At 41.4% G+C, this 20,423-nt stretch overlaps 1 protein-coding gene across 3 annotated transcripts in view; it reads right to left on the bottom strand.

The window, feature by feature from the left end:
• tnks2 (tankyrase 2) overlaps positions 1–20,423 on the bottom strand; it is a 75,282-nt gene that overhangs the window by 29,548 nt on the left and 25,311 nt on the right. For all 3 annotated transcript variants that reach the window (XM_033033572.1, XM_033033573.1, XM_033033574.1), the window contains 6 exons: positions 12,536–12,631; positions 11,028–11,064; positions 9,247–9,322; positions 6,593–6,687; positions 3,586–3,652; positions 2,411–2,597 (listed from right to left, as the gene is read on the bottom strand). In XM_033033572.1, the coding sequence (XP_032889463.1) occupies positions 2,411–2,597; positions 3,586–3,652; positions 6,593–6,687; positions 9,247–9,322; positions 11,028–11,064; positions 12,536–12,631 (558 nt within the window). The remainder of the gene's footprint in view (positions 1–2,410; positions 2,598–3,585; positions 3,653–6,592; positions 6,688–9,246; positions 9,323–11,027; positions 11,065–12,535; positions 12,632–20,423) is intronic.

Here is a 20,423-nt window from a genome sequence, read left to right as displayed (position 1 = left end):
ACAGACCTTTCTATCGTCGGTCTCCTCCATTGTCAGAGTGAGGCTAACTGCAAATTGGAGGAACAGCATCTCATATTTCGCTTGGGCAACTTACAGCCCAGGGGTATGAATATTGATTTCTCTCACTTCAGGTAGCCCAGCATTCATTCTCTCATTCTCTCTCTCTCTCTCTCTCTCTCTCTCTCTCTCCCCCTCCCAAGTCACATAAGCTTCTCATTTTCACCCTACAAACTGTTTGTTGTGGCTGTTACCTTTATCATCGTTACCTTTCATTCATTGTTCTTTATCTCTCCACAACACCATCTATAACTCTCGTTTCCCTTATTCCTAGCCAGTCTGAAGGATCTCGACCCGAAACATCACCCATTCCTTCTCTCCAGAGATGCTGCTTGTCCCTCTGAGTTACTTCAGCTTTTTGTGTCTATCTTCGGTTTAAACCAGCATCTGCAGTTCTTTCTTACACATATGTCCTCTGCTCCCCAGATGTAGGATTACAAGTTATGAATCTGTGACCAAAATTCCTACCACAAGAATCCACACATGCATTGGTTAACACCATAGGTGGAATCCTTGTCTTCCTTCCATCCGTAAGCTCTTCAGCTCATGGATTTTTCGTAGAGCCTCTGCCTTCAGGTTCCTGCAGAGCAATTTGTTTTTCCTTGAGCTGTGATGGAGCTTTATTTCCAGCACCTACAGTATTTGTTGATACAAATTATCTCTGATCTCCTAATTATTCTCATTAAACCCACACTGAGGTTTTCTGGTAATGTAGCTGAGAGTTCCTCACAAGTGTTAATAGATCATGGACTTTAAGCACTGCAGCAGTAGTTAATTGGGGATCATCAGGTTGTCAGCAAGACAACAAAGTCAAAGGTATCAAAGGTATTTTATTGGTCACATTCACATACACCTAGGTGTAGTGAAGTGAAATGCTTCTTGCCATTTTGCAGCACATAAAGAAGGAATACAGACATAACATTAATAAGAGTTTTAAACATAAAGAACATCCCCCCACAATGGTTCCCATTATGAGGGAAGGCACAAAGTCCAGTCCCCAACCCCAGTTCACCCATAGTCGGGCCTATTGAGGCCTCCACAGTTGCCTCTACGGAGGCCCGATGTTCCAGGCCGTTCTCGCCGGGTGATGGTGCTCCGGCGTCGGGAGAGTCCTCTCAGCGGCTTGGGAACCCTGGAACGGCCGCTTCCGTACTGGAGGCCGCGGCTTCCGAAGCCAACAAGGCCGCGCCGGTTGGAACTCCACAACTGGCGACCTCATCTAGAGATCCCAGGCTCCCGGTGTAAAGTTCAGCGCCGCCGCCCGCAGCTGGTCGCTCCACAGTCCCGCAGCTCCGCGATGTTTTCCTCAGCGATCTTCAGCTCACCGGAGCTCCAGCGTGGCTACCCGGGCAAGGCATCGCCCGCTCCGCGATAGCGCTCCAGCGCTGTGCCGTCGCCGAAGCCGAGGTTCTGGGCGGGCCCCGACAGGAAACGCCGCTCCAGGCCCGCTGGTAGGCCGCGAGGACGGGTCGAAGCTGCAGCCCGGAGAAAAGCTGCCTCTCCGACCAGGTAGGGACCCTGAAAGGTAGTTTCCCCCTCCCCTCCCCCCCACCCCCACCCCCTCACATAAAAAAGTCTAGACCTCCAAACAAAACACTTTAACTAACTAAAATTAAAATTAAAAGATGAAAAGACAGACAGCTGCTGGCTGGGCAGCCATGCACAGGACAGCGTCCCCTTCTTCTGGCAGTATCAGGCAATGATTAGCACTGTTGCTTTGGGGGCTAAGGTGCTGGAGGTACTAAAGATATAAAGTAGTGATTTTTGAAGGCTGAAGTACAAGCCTCCTTAGCACACCCATGACTTCCAGTGTTGGGCATGTGATTTGCTGTACACGTTATCCACAGGAAGTCATTGAGGTGCCACAGTAGCTCATTGTCGATGAAGGGTCTCGACCCGAAACGCCACCCATTCCTTCTCTTCAGAGATGTTGCCTGTCCCGCTGAGTTACTCCAGCATCTTGTGTCTACTTTCATTGTTGATGATGTTGCTTACGTCATGCAAATATTGTTTGTCTTGCTCATTGCTCTTCAGGGGAAAGGGAAATCCAAATGATGCAACAGCGGGATCTCCTGTGTGTTGTATGATTTGATTGATCAGATTTAAAACTTTCTACTTTGTTTCCGATGGTTGCAAAGTACCAAACAGCTCAAGAGAAACCAGTGGATCAAGTAAACATTATAGAAACCTAACAAATGTGTATACAGAAATTAGGTATTATACAGTTGATGAGAAAAGGGACTGGACAATCTTACCATGAAGGTAACATATAAAATATATTAGAAAATATGCTCGTTTTTGCAGAGGACTAATACTCCCAAGCATTTCAGTACAAATGAAAAAAATAACTTACAAGCTAAGCGTTCTTTTAGTTGGGGTGTAGGAGCTAAATCAATGGCACTCTTAGAATGACAGTTCAGCAACGTTGGATCAGCACCGTAGCTCAGCAGTAGGGAACATACTTCTACTCTGTTCTTGGAGGCAGCTTCGTGCAAAGGAGTAAACTGCCAGAGGTCCATGGCATTCACATAGGCACCATGCTGCAAAGAGTTATAACATTCAAAAATAAGGCAAATTAAATGTAATAAATGGTTAAAGAATACACCAATTGTTCTGGTTTCAATTGAACTGTTCCAATTTCAAAACAGTACCAGATCTCATGATGCGAGGATGATGCGGCGGTGGTGGTAGAGGAATGGTGGTGAAGTGGACAAAGCAACAGCTGACAGGAAGAAGCGGTAGCTGGTGAGAGGGAGGGAGCCCCACTGTGACGTGCCGTCGATGGTGGCGGCCTGAAGTAAGCATTATCAACCGGGGCTACAACGCGAGCCGCAACAGCCACGTCAACTGGTTAGCTGCTGAAGAAGGGCTCGCTGGTGCACACCTGCGGCATCGGCATATAGTTGTAGGTGAAATTACACAAAGTGTTGGAGTAACGTAGCAGACTGAATCAGACTAAAGAAGGATACAGAAACAAAACGTCAACTATTCACGTTCTCAAGAGATGCTGCCTAACCTGCTGATTTACTCCAGCACTTTGTGTCCTTTTGTGTATTATCCAGCATCTGATGGTTTGTTTCTACCTAGTTTTAAGGCAATTCCCATGCGTAAATTCTGTCTTACATGAGGGTTAACGGAACGCAACCCTTACGCAAGTCGTGGGGGAGACGGGGGGGGGGGGGGGGGGGGACATCTGCAATTGAATCCCCAGCTGGATGCACAGGCATATTCATCATTATAGAAGAAGAAAAGCAGAATAAGGTGTTGCATCTTTTTAAATTTGGTACATTGATTAACGATTTACACTATAAAAATATACACATTTTTTTTTAAATGAAAACGTTTCAATCTGAAGCTGTCAAGATTTATAGTTAAAAACTAAAATTGAGTTTAAGTTTCAAGCTGATACTGCTCAGCTTTAGCAACTTTGGAAGTTTCATTCCGTCATATTTTCCTAAATAACAAAAATATCCACATAGTATTCACATACTGAGTGTCAACTATTAAATGTTCACTTTAAATACTAACCTTAATTAAAAGCTCTGTAACTTCATAATGACCATAGGAACAAGCATTGTGAAGAGGTACTAAATCTCTAAAAATAAAGGAAAAAAATGTTTTACATTTGAATGTGAAATATTAAAACCAGGTTTAAACTGCTATGTACAACTGCATGGGATTTATGAGACGTCTGGATAGGCATATGCATATGCAGAGAATGGAAGGATATGAATTATGTGCATCATGTTTGCAGACATTGTGGGCCAAAGGCCCTGTTCTCATGTTGTACTGTACAAGACCTCAGGATTTATTTGCAATTTGGCTTCTTTGTCTGAATGAATCAAAATGCAACTCTTCCCTCTCGGTAATGTGGCACTTCTGGTCTGAGAGCAATCCCATTTACCTTTTCCTTATTCTACAGAAATGGAACTTATTCTTTACATGCCTACCAACCTCCTCTTGATTCCTTCAAAACCTCACATACACTGGTGGACAATTGTACAGAAGACGACAGATGGCACAATGGGCTAAGTGTTCGGCTGACGACCGGAAGGTAGCCGGTTCGAATCCCGCTTGGAGTGCATACTGTCGTTGTGTCCTTGGGCAAGACACTTCACCCACCCTTGCCTGTGTGTGAATGTGTGTGAGTGATTGGTGGTGGTCGGAGGGGCCGTAGGCGCAGATTAGCAGCCACGCTTCCGTCAGTCTGCCCCAGGGCACCTGTGGCTACAGAAGTAGCTTACCACCACCGAGTGTGACTGAGGAGTGTATGAATAATGCGATGTAAAGCGCCTTGAGTATTCTAGAAAGGCGCTATATAAATCCCATCCATTATTATTATTATTAGAAGCTATGTGAACTAGCATAGAGTCAATGGACTGAAATAACTTCCTTCTATGTCTTCAGGATAGCAGGAACATGATCTGTCCGAGTCAGCATGGATTTACAAAGGGGAAATCATGCTTGACTAATCTTCTGGAATGTTTTGAGGATGTCACTAGGAAAATGGACAAGGGAGAGCCAGTGGATATAGTGTACCTGGACTTTCAGAAAACCTTTGATAAGGTCCACATAGGGGATTAGTGGGCAAAATTAGAGCACATGGTATTGGGGGTAGGGTACTGACATGGATAGAAAATTGGTTGGCAGACAGGAAACAGAGTAGGGAATAAGGGGTCCCTTTTAGAATGGCAGGCAGTGACTAGTGGGGTACCGTAAGGCTCGGTGCTTGGACTGTAGCTATTTACAATATACATTAACTGAAGGGATTACAAGTAACATTAGCAAATTTGCAGATGACACAAAGCTGGGTGGCAGTGTGAACTGTGAGGATGATGCTGAGGATGCAGGGTGACTTGGACAAGTTGGGTGAGTGGGCAGATGCAGTTTAATGTGGACAAATGTGAGGTTATCCACTTTGGTGGCATGAACAGGGAGGCAGATTATTATCTGAATGGTGTCAAGTTAGGAAAAGGGGAAGTACAACAAGAGTACAGAGAAGATTTACTAGAATGTTGCCTGGGTTTCAACAACTAAGTTACAGAGAAAGGTTGAATAAGTTAGGTCTTTATTCTCTGGAGCGCAGAAGGTTAAGGGGGGACTTGATAGAGGTCTTTAAAATGATGAGAGGGATAGACAGAGTTGATGTGGACAAGCTTTTCCCTTTGAGAATAGGGAAGATTCAAACAAGAGGACATGACTTCAGAATTAAGGGACAGAAGTTTAGGGGTAACATGAGGGGGAACTTCTTTACTCAGAGAGTGGTAGCGGTGTGGAATGAGCTTCCAGTGGAAGTGGTGGAGGCAGGTTCGTTGGTATCATTTAAAAATAAATTGGATAGGCATATGGATGAGAAGGGAATGGAGGGTTATGGTATGAGTGCAGGCAGGTGGGACAAAGGGAAAATAATTGTTCGGCACGGACTTGTAGGCCCGAGATGGCCTGTTTCCGTGCTGTAATTGTTATATGGTTATATGGTTATAAGATCTAGATGTCCTTCTTCATCAGTCACTGAAGGTAAGCATGCAGGTACAGCTGGCAGTGAAGAAAGCTAATGGCATGTTGGCCTTCATAACAAGAGGAGTTGAGTATAGGAGCAAAGAGGTCCTTCTGCAGTTGTACAGGGCCCTGGCGAGACCACACCTGGAGTGTTGTGTGCAGTATTGGTCTCCAAATTTGAGGAAGGACATTCTTGCTATTGAGGGAGTGCAGCATAGGTAGTTATAGGTTATACCGGACAAATAGTGGTGCTTACGGTGTATTTGATAAAACAACTTAGAAAGGAAGTTAACACTTATGTAATAGAAACTATTTATTGACCTGACACGGAAAAAGGCCAAGACAGAGGAGCTCGGGAACGGGGATGTTAGCATAGTCAAATTTGAAGGTTATCATAAATTCTAAAAGGTCGGGCTGGATTTTCCACAAATTAAGATTATAAATGATAGGTGGAGTGTGTCCTAGCTTGTCAAAATTTGCTCAAAATAGGCAGCCCGACAGTGCTACAGACAGAAGCAATGAAGTCGAGGTTAATACTTTGAGCAGAAAATTGTGATGCAGGTAAAAGTGAAATTATGTCCACTTGAAATACAAATAAGTTTTTTTTAAATTATGAACCAAAGACTTGCGTGCGAGGAAGGGGGTGGTGATGAGTTGAAAATGATCAATGCCCATACATTTCATCAACAGAATACAATCAAAAAAGGCTAACAAAATGTTGTCATTTTAGCTAGAAGACCAGATCCCATGCAAGGTGTTATAGTTAATCAAAACACTGGTTAGATTATATATAGATTAGTTTAGTTTAAAAATACAGTGTGGAAACAAGCTCGTCAGCCAACCGAGTCTGCACTGACCAACGATCACCCATGCACACAAGGGGAACATTTACAAAGCCAACAAGCAGGCAATGTGCAGGTGCGACTGTGTGGGTTTAGCATGATGTTGACAGACATCTCTCACTGCTATCATTTCTCCCATCATACCCAATCCCCCCCTTCCCATCTGCCTGCACCGTGTACATCAAAATTATTACCCTTTATCCTTAGCATGAACATCTGCACCATGTTGAAGTAACAGCTGTACGATGTTAACACGGTTATATCCTGCTGCTAAATGCAGTGGTGTGGACTGTAGAGAAAGAAAAAAGTCTTTAGTCTAGAATAGCTACATTCCTACAGGTTTCCCAGCCATGTGCAAAGTGTAATATAATTTGATTTAAGCCTCTTAGACTGCATTAAAATCTTAGGGAACAATGAAATACACAAAAGGTTATTCCTGGGTAATTAATTTTAATTTTCAAATTTTACAGGCATCCATAAGTCGATTTTGTCCGCAAGTTCAAAAATACACAAAAATCGTCTGATGCTAATCATACCTCATTATTGTAATGAATGATAGCAAAAGCACAAAAGACTGATAAGAATGAACAACGGACTGACAAGTGGAGAGAGGAAATTAGTTCTGCATTAGTCTAAACGAATGAATGAACATATGCATACACAGACTTTTGAATACAATAATATTCCTGGAGCTCATCTGTACAGGAGTCAAAGTCCGGCATTCGCAACCCAGGAACAGCCTGCATCCACATTCTGTTCATTATTGCAGAAATATAGTTTTGAGTTATGTTGAGTTGCCTTTTCCCAACAGACCATTTCCTGCACTTTTCCCATTTTCACACTAACCTTTTATGGTGATGAATCATCTCCAGGCAGAGCAAGTTACAAGCAATGGAAATGTCTGGCAGCAGGTCCCGAACCCCTATACCCAAATTCTCTGATGGCTTTTGGACAGCACACCAGTCAAAGACGCTAGTTTTTTTTTAAATGCCTTTTGAGAATGGTATTGGAGATATTTGATCAAAATTCAACTAGATTTAATTTAAACTATTAGAAATTGAAGATAAAGATAACCAAGATAAAGATAAATGATCTACTAACCTGCATTCATTATTTTATTGAACCTTACTCATACCAGCCATAGCTTGCATAAAAGCTGAGGGACCAGATTTAAACTGCATCTGGCCCTTAAAATCAGGAACTCAGTGGTGTATTGCAGGAGCATGTGTGTTCTTCTTCCCCAGTATCCAACCTCCAGCCCAGCTCACACTTCTGTATGTCATGGGCATGACCAGAAGGAATAAATGAGCTGTCCGCATACATATTCAGAACTGCTGGCTGAAGATCTGTACATCCGTCATAGTTGGACAACTGGACATATTCAGTGATCCAACAAATGTACAATGCATCTTTGTAACAGCACCTGCAAGTCTGTCAGTGCATGCAGAATTAGATTTGGATATTGTTGCATGCAACAATCCACAAGATTATTTTGTGGCATGCTGCAGCTTAAGTTCTTGCAATTATTCCCCATTCAAGCCGAGTATAACTTCAATTCTGATATAAATAGTATAGGGAAATGCTGGTCAGGTATGAAACAAGATGTGGACTCTTATACATCGGCAAGACCAAACGCAGACTGGATAATCGTTTCACAAAACACCTTTGCTCAGCCCGCCTGAACCAACCTAATCGCCCGGTTGTTGGACACATTAATTCTCCTTCACATTTTTACACAGACCTTTCTGTCCTCTGTCTCGTCCATTGTCAGCTAAACGCAAATTGATGGAACAGCATCTCATATTTTGCTTGTGCAGCTTACAGCCCAGTGGTATGACTTTGATTTCTCTCACTTCAGGTAGCCCCAACATTCCTTCTCTCTCTCTATCCCTCCCCCACCCAATTTGCACTAGCTTTTCGTTTTCACCATACAAACCAAAGATCCTATAGCAAGCAAGATAGACCACTCCTGCTAAATGCAAAGGGTTAACGTGTAGTACGCAACGGAGCGGAACGTGGGCCTTTTTTTCATCCATTTCTGTAACCCGACCCGCAATGTAATCAACGTTGCGGGGGAACAGTTTGTGTTAATAAATTATAATTCGGAAAATGAGGAGAAGATTTTTACCAAAGAACTTTTATTTTTACGAGGATGTTTCCGTAACTGGCTTCCGTCTCCGCACTAGTATCTTTGCTCCGCTTTGGGATCTTTGGTGCAGAGACGGAAGCCGGTTACAGAAATGGGGCCGAAAATTACCCATGAATCTGCCCATGACCGTACTACATCTTTTTCGTCGCGTGATCTATCTTGCTTGCTATAGGATCTTTGCTACAAAAAGCTTACAATGGCCTGTTTCCCTTTTCATTGTTACTTTTTTGCATATCTTTCATTCATTGTTCTTTATCTCTCCACATCACCGTCTGTATCTCTCGATTCGAAGCAATATCCATTCCTTCTCTCCAGAGATGCTGCCTGTCCCGCTGAGTTACTCCAGCTTTTTGTGTCTATCTTCTAAAAAGGTTCTGCATTGGATTCACTTGTCTCCCTCTCACACATGTACTTTGCTGCAATCAAATGACATTATATTGACTCATACCCATACAAATTACATTATAGCTACTAATATCCTTCCAAAAAAACAGGCTGGTATAATTTCCCCAGTCTCCCATTTAAAACAAGATAGCCACTGCTTAACAGACACCTTTCTGATTCAAAACTTATCACTTTACACAGTCTCTTTACCTATGGTGATCAATTCCACAAAAGCATTTCACTATCAAAGGCTCATTAAGAAATAAACATTCAAGAACTTAATGTACATTTGGTTCACAGTAATAATATGTTTACCTTCCGGCCATCACTAGCATGGCAGTTTACATTCAACGGTGTAAGTAGGGACATCAACTTTTCTTCATTTCCATTCCTATAAACAAATTTTAAAATTGCACAATTCACTATGCTGCTTAAGTGAATGCAATTTAGTAAATCCACAAGTTTTATAATTATAGATTTGGAAAATTATAGCTAGTTTACTTTTGTTTAACTGCCCTGAAATATCAATTATTTGTATTTCAGTGCCTAGAATTTGTCAGCTTGTTTGGACTACTGCATCCTGTATTCTAGTGAAAACAAAGACCTTACAATTAACAGAAATATGCAATTTAAAACATTCCCTGTTCATCCATGTTGTGGTGCTACAATGACACCTTGTGGTAAAATAAAACATAGCATCACTATTGGAAACTAATGTTTTTTATCCAAACAGAAATCAAGGTGTTGCTCTAATTAAAATGTATACATAGCAAAATAATGTTTTTATATTGTAAAAGGTATATCAGATTCATACTTTTAGATTTAAGAGAACCTAACACAGATTAAAATTTATTGAACAAGTTAAAGTTATTAAAAGTCACTAATCATTATTTTTAATTGCAGAAAGATTGATGAAAGACCAAAATATACAGAAGAAAAAGCATTTAAAATGTATGTTAAAATAGTGTCATGACTAGATGTTTAACATCACCTAAAAGCATAATCAACAGTATAATTTTATGGCAGCACTGGGGTGGGAGATTCACGTGGTCCGCCCTACTTCGAAGAATGCAATCAACCTGGCGTGCACAATCAAATAGAACAAGTTGTCCTACAACTTTAGGCTGTGCACGCCATACGCAAGAAGAAGATGGGAGCACTGAGGATTTTGCCGAAACAGACGTTTTGCTAAAATGTTTCTTTAGAAACATTGCCCACGTTTTGTTTCATATTTGGCTCATTTAGGTGGTCAGCAAACAAGATTTCGGGATGCCCTCCAGCATAGGATAATGCATAATTAATTTACAACAAAATTGGACATATCAACCAACATATTTTATTGAACAGGTTTTATAATAATTACAGCTTACAATACTATGCCACATACCCCACAGACTTTTCCCCTATAATCCACTAACTTATTTAAGTTACATAATTCAATTACAATATGCACTGGCCTGCAATCACAAGAAATATTAATTTAACTGTCCACTCCTTGCTTTCTTTCATATATATTATCCTATTCTGCAACATTTACAGTATTTACTTAGTCTAGTTGAAGTTGTGCTCTTAAAAGGCACTAATTCCAAAGTAAAAATACTATCTTACAATTACAGTTATGCATATGTCTGACTAATTTCACCAATTCACCTATACAATTCAATTGCACTTTTGTTGTTCATGAAGGTAATGTAACTCACTGATTAATTGCGGCAAACTTGAAACTTCTCACATATTAAGGTTATTACATTTTGTGTATCTATGGTTGCATGTATGATGTCATGCTTTGTGAGGTAGAATACAAATTGCATTTAAACAGATGACTATTCTGGAAGGCTTCCAGTCGCTCTCAATCAATGCAACACTTTCAATTTAAGAGCAGCACAGTTTTAAATAAATATTACTTTAATAATATCTGTATGCATCTTTTCTACAACTATTCCAAACCTTTGTGGTATGGTCCAGAATTAGGCAAATACTCTAAATCCAATCTAATATACATTTGACACTTCCTTTCCAAGAACATAGGGAATGAAAAACAAACCAAAATCTGGCCTATTCTCAAAATCAAGAAATAAAAAGCAATATGTCCATACCTTGCAGTCTCTAGTAGTTCATCTTTTTTGTATTCACCTGTAAAAATTAGTGTAACCCGGTAAATGTTTTAAGATCCAATTCAAATCATGAAAACTTGCAATATCTAATATTTCTCCATGTTTCCACATATCCCAGATCAACTGAATCAGGTAGCAGTCCATTTCACATTTACCGTTCCAAATAGCATTGCAAAAATAAATGTGATCTGCATGTTGCCATTTTATTTTCTATTTCAATATCTATGATGCAGGCTGGACCCTACTAAAGCTAGACTTCAAATATCCACCAGGAGACATGCAAGAGCAACTTACCAAACAAATGACCACATAATTTCACTTAGCATACGGGAATACAGGTGCACAACCTTTTATCCGGAGTTCCGGAAACCGAAAAGCTCCGAAAACCGGACATTTTTTCCAGGATGTCGTCTGCACACCAAAGCTCGCGTTTGGCGCCAAACTTGACCCGAAACGACCCACGGTCAACCCAGGTCTGTACTATTGTAGCGGCTGCCTCCTCCCCGGAAACCGGGGAGACACTTAAACATCTGTAAATCATTGCTTAAATGTTAGTCAGTTAGTTTGGAGGGCTTTTATGTGAAGGGGGGTGGGGGGTGAAGGGGGAAACTTTAATTCTTAGTCCCCTACCTGGTCGGAGAGGCGGGGAGCGGGCAATGCCTTACCGGGTCGCCGTGCAGTAAGCTCCGGAGCGCTGTGGCCGCCGACTCCCAACATCGCGGAGCTGGGGGCTGTGGGCGGCACCGGTTGTAGCTCCGACCCCGGCAACTCTACCCCTGGCTGCGCGGCGCTCCAAATCCAGCGCGGCCGGACGCCCGCATCCCCAGCTCCGCGATGTTGTGTGTCGGCGGCCACAGCGCTCCAGAGCTTACAGCACGGCCACCCGGTAAGGCATTACCCGCTCCCCGCTGGTGTCCCAGCGCTGCGACGCCGCCGACTCCCAACATCGCGGAGCTGGGGCTGCGGGCGTCCGGCCGCAGGTGGCGCTAGATTTGGAGCGCCGAGCAGCCAGGGGTAGAGTTGCCGGGGTCGGAGCTCCAACCGGCGCCGCCCGCAGCCCCCAGCTCAGCGATGTTGGGAGTCGGCGGCCACAGCGCTCCGGAGCTTACTGCACGGCGACCCGGTAAGGCATTGCCCGCTCCCCGCCTCTCCGACCAGGTAGGGGACTAAGAATTAAAGTTTCCCCCTTCACCCCCCCCACCACATAAAATCCCTCCAAACTAACTGACTAACATTTAAGCAATGATTTACAATGATTCCCCGGTCTCCGGGGAGGAGGCAGCCGCTCCAGACTTTTCAAGCCGCCCGTGCTACCTACCTAATCTACGCTAAAAATCTTCCATTCGGAAATCCGAAAAATTCCGAAATCCGAGAAGTGTCTGGTCCCAAGGCTTTCGGATAAAAAGTTGTGCACCTGTACTTCATCTTTTCCCCCCACTTCGGTTCACATTCTGCAACAAATCGATGAAATAGATCTAAAATTAACTGACCTGTCAATAGTGTTTTAGCAGATGAGTCTGCTAGATCTAATGCAGTTCTTCCATCGGTATTACGGATATGAAGATCAGCACCATTTTGGAGTAAAACTGTAATATAATCATGAAAATTAGATACATGTTAAGTAGAAAATGTATTGCACAGTAATAAGCTACATCATCTTAAAAATAAAAAGGGGCTGATACAGCATTTCAAAGTTTATTGCAAATGCCCCTGACAACAAAGGCATGCAGGCAATATTTTGATAGGTGGTTTTCAATGTTGACCCTGGTGATGGTATTGCAGATGTGCGCAGTGTCTCAGGAATAAACCTCTACTATAATAGTACAAAGCATCACACGTGAAAATAAATAATATTGGCCTCTTCAGATTTCAAATCTGTATTTGTAGGTCTGACTCCATTTCTCTATTTTTTGGAAAATACTCTTTTCTAATGCTCTGACCATTTCTCCAGGAAATTTTAATTAGCAGATAAAACTACTTATTTTAACCAGTGCAGACAGATCAGACTGTCAATACATTTATATTACCGTCATGATAAAACAAACATTTCCTACGTCCAAAGCTGAAATCCACCAAAGCACCAATTAATACATCGGCATTACACCAAGTATAGATGCAAATATAATTTAAAATTTAGAGCCTTACCTTAATTACTATTTTCCAATACATCTGATGGTACTGATTCAAACTTAGAAGCTAATGTATATCGATAACATCAACAGAAAAATGTTTGAACATTTAACCGCCCTCTTTTTCTGCTTACTCAAGATTATTTCAGGCAATCAGTTTACAATTTTTGCCATCAAATTAATAATCTCCAGTTTTGGTTGGGAATCTCAGTTTACTGATTTATGGACACACTCCTCCTGGATTCAGTACACAAACAGTATAGGTTTGGCATTGAGACAACATACATCACAATATAACCATGGGTGTTAAGGTCTATTCACTGAGGAATAAAACATGCAAAAAGTTGTGCATATCTCTTATGCCTGCAAACACACACAGTCAAAGGCAACTGTGAGATGGGCATTAACAAATTATATGTCAGAACTGAAATACATAGACAGCTGCTCCTCAAAATAAACTAATGTTTTACTCATTTCATATTGCCACAGGATTACATCAGGTTCAAAACAGCAATGAAAAATCCACCCAGATCTTAAAATCATAGAATAGTTGTTGAAAGAGTAATTTATTCCTTATCCATAATTACTCTGAAAATAATATCTCACAAGTGATTTTAGATGGAATCCCAGTTCAACAAAACTGCTGTTGAACTGGAGCCAAAAACTAGATTGCTCATCTAAAGAATGTGAGTGAACCATTACAAGAATCCATTAGCCTCATGCTTGATTTTACTAATTTTATGTTATCAAAAAATGGGAAAATAATTCAAATCTGCCATGACAAAATGTAGATTTGTTTAATAATGCCTTTTCTAGTTAACAGCCATGGTGCATCTCTCCAATTAAAAAAAAAAAAGATGCTTTCAAACTGCAAAAAAAAAATTTGAGATGATTTCAAACTACACCATCAAATCAACAGAAGCTATTATGAATAACAAAGATGTCCTTATGATAGATAAATATATGAGAAAATAAGAAATAGATATGGGTGAAGGGTAACATTGTTATACTGTCAAAGACAAGATGAATCAAATGATCTGTTTTGGTCGCTATATGTAAATTACTGGTTTCTTCCATGAGAAATATTGACCACAGCTGTGCCAAGTATGAAGTGCAAAACTGAAAAGACATTCATAATTTCAACTCATGCTAATAGCTGTTGGCTGCATTGATAGAGCTAGGGAGATCGGAGAGGGTAGGGACAATGATTGGTTAGGGTAGGCAGGATGGTGTGTGCCAGTGGAGAACAGAGAGAAAATAATAAAAACAAAAGAAAGGCATTAATAACCAAAAAGCACGAATCAGCTTTAGAATTAGAGGAATTGTCTGATCAAATTACATTTTCAAAGCATTTCAGGTTGGGCTAAACATATTGCACTAATTGATAGACCATCCACAAAACTGGTCATGGTCGTAAGAGTTTTTATTTTTACTAATTGTACACTTTCAGGCATTCAGAAGTTATTGGTAGTGTTTTGATATATTAGCGATGTAGGATCTGTAGGATCTGTAGGATCCTTTAAAAGCTGCTAGCAGCTTTCTTTTGGATTCACTTTAAAACTAATTTCATAATTTAATTAGCAAGTGATTCCATATACTTCCTGAAACTCACTTGTAAGTTTTTTTTAATTATTCAGGATGCCATTCAGCCCATCAGAGTGCAGAGACGATTTACAAGGATGTTGCCAGGACAATAGGGAGAGTTTGGGCAAGCTCGGAGTGCAGGAGGATGAGGGGTGATCGTTATGGAGGTGTATAAGATCATGAGGGGAATAGATAATGTAGATGTACAGTTTATTTTTACCCAGGGTAGGGGAATCAAGAACCAGAGGACAAAGGCTGAAGCTATGAGGGGAATGATTTAATAGGAACTGAATGGCAATCTTTTTCCACACGGACGGTGGTGGGTATATGAAACAAGCTGCCAGAGAGAGTAGTTGTGGCAGATTTAACATTTAAAAGACATTTGGACAGGTACATGGATATGAAAGGTTTAGAGGGATATTGGCCAAATGTGGGAAGGCGAGACAAGTGTAGATGGGGCATTGTGGTTGGCATGGGCAAGTTGGACCTATCTCCTTGTTGTATGAATCTATGACTCCAAATCTATGCCAATACGAAAAGCAATTCCACTACCCACTAAATTTGCAGTAATCTATTGTTCCCATCCTATTTAAAGAATCCACCAACTCACATCTTTAGCATCTGGGAATTGACCACAGCACTCAATGGAAACACATGCAAACTCCACATTAACAGCACCAGAGGTCAGAATTGGAGCTGGGCTGCCAGAGCTGTAAGACAGCAGCTCCATTGGATGTGCCACTGTATTGATCATCTCCAATCCTATTCTGGACTACCTGAGTTGTTGGCTACGTTCTCCATTTCCCTGATCCCATCGCCTTTGGATTGAGAACTCACATGACTGTCCCAGACAGTCTGGAGTCGAATTTAAACTCTCAAGTGGCCTCAATGGTCTTAATGGACCACTGAATCTGGTAGACTAGAATAGCCCAACCCAAAAATACACTGGGAAGCCCCCGAGATCAGCAAATCCTCAGGTTCAGATTTGCAGTGGTCATGTTTTTTCAATGTAGCCAGACATTAAAATTATGAAAAGCATTAAGCCAAACGATGTAAAGAAATGTAACTTACCGCATGCTTACCTTTCTTCCCTGAAGTCCTGAAACCCAGTTACATGAACATCTCATTAAAATCCAGGTATTGTATATTAAACCCTTGTGTAATAAACCCATTTCCAGCCTTATTAATAAAACTACACTCTAGATACATCACTCCCAAATATATCAAAATACAAACATTTTACTTTAAATATTGAATTTACCAGCATTTTGAACAAAATAATTAGAACTATTTTGCATGCCATTCATTCCCAGTGGATGGGAAAGGAATGGAGGGTTATAACCATATAACAATTACAATCTCGGCCCTACAAGTCTGGTTATGGTCTGAGTACAGGTAGATGGGACTAGGTGAGAGTAGGTGTTCGGCACAGACTAGATGGGCTGAGATGACCTGTTTCCGTGCTGTAATTGTTATATGGTTATATGGACCTGGAAATGCTGGAAGCAAGTTAAATATAAATCAAGACTTGAACAGAACAGCCCAACCCACCACAAAATATTTCTTCTACTTCCAGTAATTGTATTCTCTTCAAATTATTTTATTTTTATTACCGTGGGGAGAGAGAGAGAATTTCTTCTCAACTAAAACCCTACGCATAATAGTTTAGAACTACTTATGTATAATGCTGGGAAAAAGAGACAAAGTGCTGGAGTTATTCAGCAGACCAGGTAGCATCTCCAGATACTTTGGAAAGTGACGTTTTGGGGATGTGGCCCCTGTTCAGAGTAATAATGGGATCTGACTTAAGCTTCAAGTTGGAATAACTGATAAAAATTGTGAAACTTAAAGTGGTAATGAATTGGATTGATTTTGGCTTCAAGCAACACTAGCTAAAATTGACGATTATTTAACTACACACAGAATTTACTGCTGTAATTAATGCAAAAACAGCAGTATTCAACCTTACTATGCAAAACTAATGGCAACGTCTGTGTAAACATACGCATAGATTGCACAGAAGCAATTAATAAGAAATCAATTAATATACTGAGTATCTATATAACTAAAAGTATCATTTTGACTACTTCCTATCTGCAGTGTATGTTGATTTTAGAAAAAACTCTACCCATTATCACTATGATTTTTGGCCATCTTACTCACACTCCTCCTCCGCTGAGGCAGCCCTGAGGATTTTTCCGATCGAATAAAAAAAAGTTATGAATGTTTTAAAAATCCAGAGATCAGCTGGTTGATCCTCTTGCCTGTCAATCACCATGATGAAGGTAACACCCTTTCCAGTGGGGGGGGGGGGGGGCAGGACTATAAAACCCCGGATGCCTGGACGTGAGTCAGTCACTCTGGAAGATCGCGAGGGAGACTCCACAACTGTGATTCTAAGCTGTAAATCAACTGAACTGTGAGTCTGCAATGTACTTGCAATAAATGATTTGTTAGCCCTTAATGACAATACAATGAGCTGTTTGGCCTGTCCTGCCTGTGCTTGAAACTGCAATGCAAAATTGGAAATGAAGTGACAATGCAATGAGTTGCATGGCCTGCCCTGTCTGTGCTTGAAACTGCAATACAAAATTGGAAATGAAGTGACAATGCAATGAGTTGCTTGGCCTGCCCTGCCTGTGCTTGAAACTGCAATGCAAAATTGGAAATGAAATGACAATGCAATTAGTTGTTTGGCCTGCCCTGCCTGTGCTTGAAACTGCAATGCAAAATTGGAAATGAAGTGACAATGCAATGAGCTGTTTGGCCTGCCCTTGAAATGGATTGACTTGACTTGACTTGACTTGAAATGGATCGACTTGACGTCAAATGGATTGACTTGACTTGACGTGGATTGACTCGACTTGAAGTGGATTGACTCGACTTGAAGTGGATTGACTTGACTTGAAATGGATTGAATCGACTTCAGTTGAAATGGATTGTTCGCCCTGCACTCACTGTGCTTAACTTGACCCACAACACCCATGCTAGCGCTCCAGAAAGCCCCCCCCCCCCTTCCACTGGCCACCAACATTGGAATTGGTGGAGAGGTGAAATATTGCGTTGGGAGACCAGCCCTCCCGTGTGAACCTGGGTCCCAACGGTCGCACTTAGTCTAGTTTACACTATTCCTAATGCAAAGACTGCTGAAAATGCTAACCCTTGCTGAATGAGATGGAGACAAGATTTTGATGATATCCATCATAATTATTACTGAACTTAATGTGAACTGTTATTCTTCTACTCTATGCTAAAGCTTCTATTCAAGTTGTAGCTTTTGAAAGTGTCTGTTTATATTTCAGCTTGTCCTTAATCTATATTGACATGGATAGAGAATTGGTTGGCAGACAAGAAACAGGGTAAGAATAAACAGGTCCCTGTCAGAATGGCAGGCAGTGGCTAGTGGAGTGCCGCAAGGCTCGGTGCTGGGGCCGCAACTATTTACAATATATATTAATGATTTAGATGATGGGATTAAAAGTAACACTAGCAAATTTGCAGATAACACATACTGGGTGGCAGTGTGAACTGCAAAGAGGATGCTAGGAGGTTGCAGGGTGACTTGGACAGGTTGAGTGAGTGGGCAGATGCATGGTGGATGCAGTATAATGTAAATAAATGTGAGATTATCCATTTTGGCGGCAAGAACAAGGAGGCAGATTATTATCTCAATGGTGTCAGATTAGGATAAAGGGAAGTGCAACGAGACCTGGGTGTTCTTGTACACCAGTCACTGAAAGTAAACATGCAGGTACAGCAGCTGTGAAGAAAACTAATGGCATGTTGGCCTTCATAACAAGATGATTTGAGTATCGGAGTAAAGAGGTCCTTCTGCAGTTGTACAGGGCCCTGGTGAGATCACATCTAGAGTATTATGTGCAGTTTTGGTCTCCTAATTTGAGGAAGGGCATCCTTGCTATTGAGGCTGTGCAGCGTAGGTTCACGAGGTTAATCCCCGGGATGGCGGGAATACAAGGAAAGATTGGAAAGACTGGGCTTGTATTCACTGGAATTTAGAAGGATGAGAAGGAATTCTTATAGGAAATTATAAAATTATAAAAGGACTGGACAAGCTGGATGCAGGAAAAATGTTCCCAATGTTGGGGGAGTCCAGAACCAGAGGCCACAGTCTAAGAATAAAGGGAAGGCCATTTAAAATTGAGATGAGAAAAAAAATGTCATTCAGAGTTGTGAATTTGTGGAATTCTCTGCCACAGAAGGCAGTAGAGGCCAATTCACTGAATTAATTTAAAAGAGAGTTAGATAGAGCTCCAGGGGCTAGTGGAATCAAGTGATATGGGGAGAAGGCAGGCACAGGTTACTGATTGTGGATGATCAACATGATCACAAGCTCGAAGGGCCAATTGGCCTACTCCTGCACCTATTTTCTATGTTAATCCCATGTGTATGTCCCAATCTATATTTTGCTTTCTGTAAGACAGTAAAAAATGAATTATAACGTGGGGTTTTACTTCCTGGTTTGCTGATTTGAGATAATTCTTCATTGTTAGGCTTGTACAGCCTTCTACTGACTGCATCGTTACTGGACATCACAGATCCCAAAATATGGTGCCAGGTAAAAAGGCAGATCAAAATTGGAGAAATGGGTATCACAAACCCCAAACAACTCATGGGCAGCACTTTTTTTTTTTTAGAAAACAAACTATTTTCTATTGCAGATGGCAATTTGCAAAGCACTTTATCCCATATAATGGTGGAGTAGAAATACCCCTAACAATACCCCTTAACCTTACACAGATTCTGACCTTACACTGTTTTAGCAATAAAACAGCAATTAATGAATGGGTGCCTTCAGAATGGCAAACTCAAGGATCCATATATGAAGGATGAATGATATATGGCCTCTTTTAAGCCAGGATGGAAGGTAAATGAGACCAGGGTTTCGGAAATACCACGGCTTAAATTAATGGATTGCCCCCAGAGCACAGTTAATGCTACCTGTTATGGTGACAAAAGAAGCACCTGCACCAAGGTTAGTGCTAGTGGCCACTGTGTCCAATAAATGGGACGTATTTTGTATGTGGATTCTGGGCATACCCATAGTTACCTGGTATGCACCTGGGGATGAGAAGAACTGGGAAAGGTTGATCAGGCCAACCTACAACTGAAGGGGATGCTGTTATTTGACCTTTGTTGCCCCTCACATGTGATCTGTGTAGCATCTAACTGAATTGTATATCCTGATGAGGGCTAAGTATATTGGAGTCAGAGCGATTCTGGATGAATGCTTTTCCACTTTACGGTACAGCCAGTCTATCAGGGGAATTGATTGATATGACCTCTGGATTGGAGAAATTGGTTCATTAAACTGGGGACGCCTTTACCTACAAGCAAAAGGCCCTCATCCATGATGGCTGAAATGATTGCACTTTGCCCTATAGGATAATAGGAGGGACGTGCTATTATAGGATGCAAATGCTGCACTTACATTCCCGATGAATCCTCCAACATTACAGATTTAGCAGCACATATCACCAGAGAAATAAAGAAGATTACGGAGGTAGGGCAAGAGATGCATGACTTCAATAAAGATGGAGAATTGTGGCCATTTAGCATGTTTGGAGGAATATGGGGAATGATAATTCACTATGGATCTATTGCACTGCTGATTGTTGTATTAATCTATGTACTGAAATGCCTGAAG

Source organism: Amblyraja radiata, chromosome 15, assembly GCF_010909765.2.
Source record: "Amblyraja radiata isolate CabotCenter1 chromosome 15, sAmbRad1.1.pri, whole genome shotgun sequence".
NCBI classification, from domain to species: Eukaryota; Metazoa; Chordata; class Chondrichthyes; order Rajiformes; family Rajidae; genus Amblyraja; species Amblyraja radiata.
This window is presented reverse-complemented; position numbering and strand designations above follow the sequence as displayed.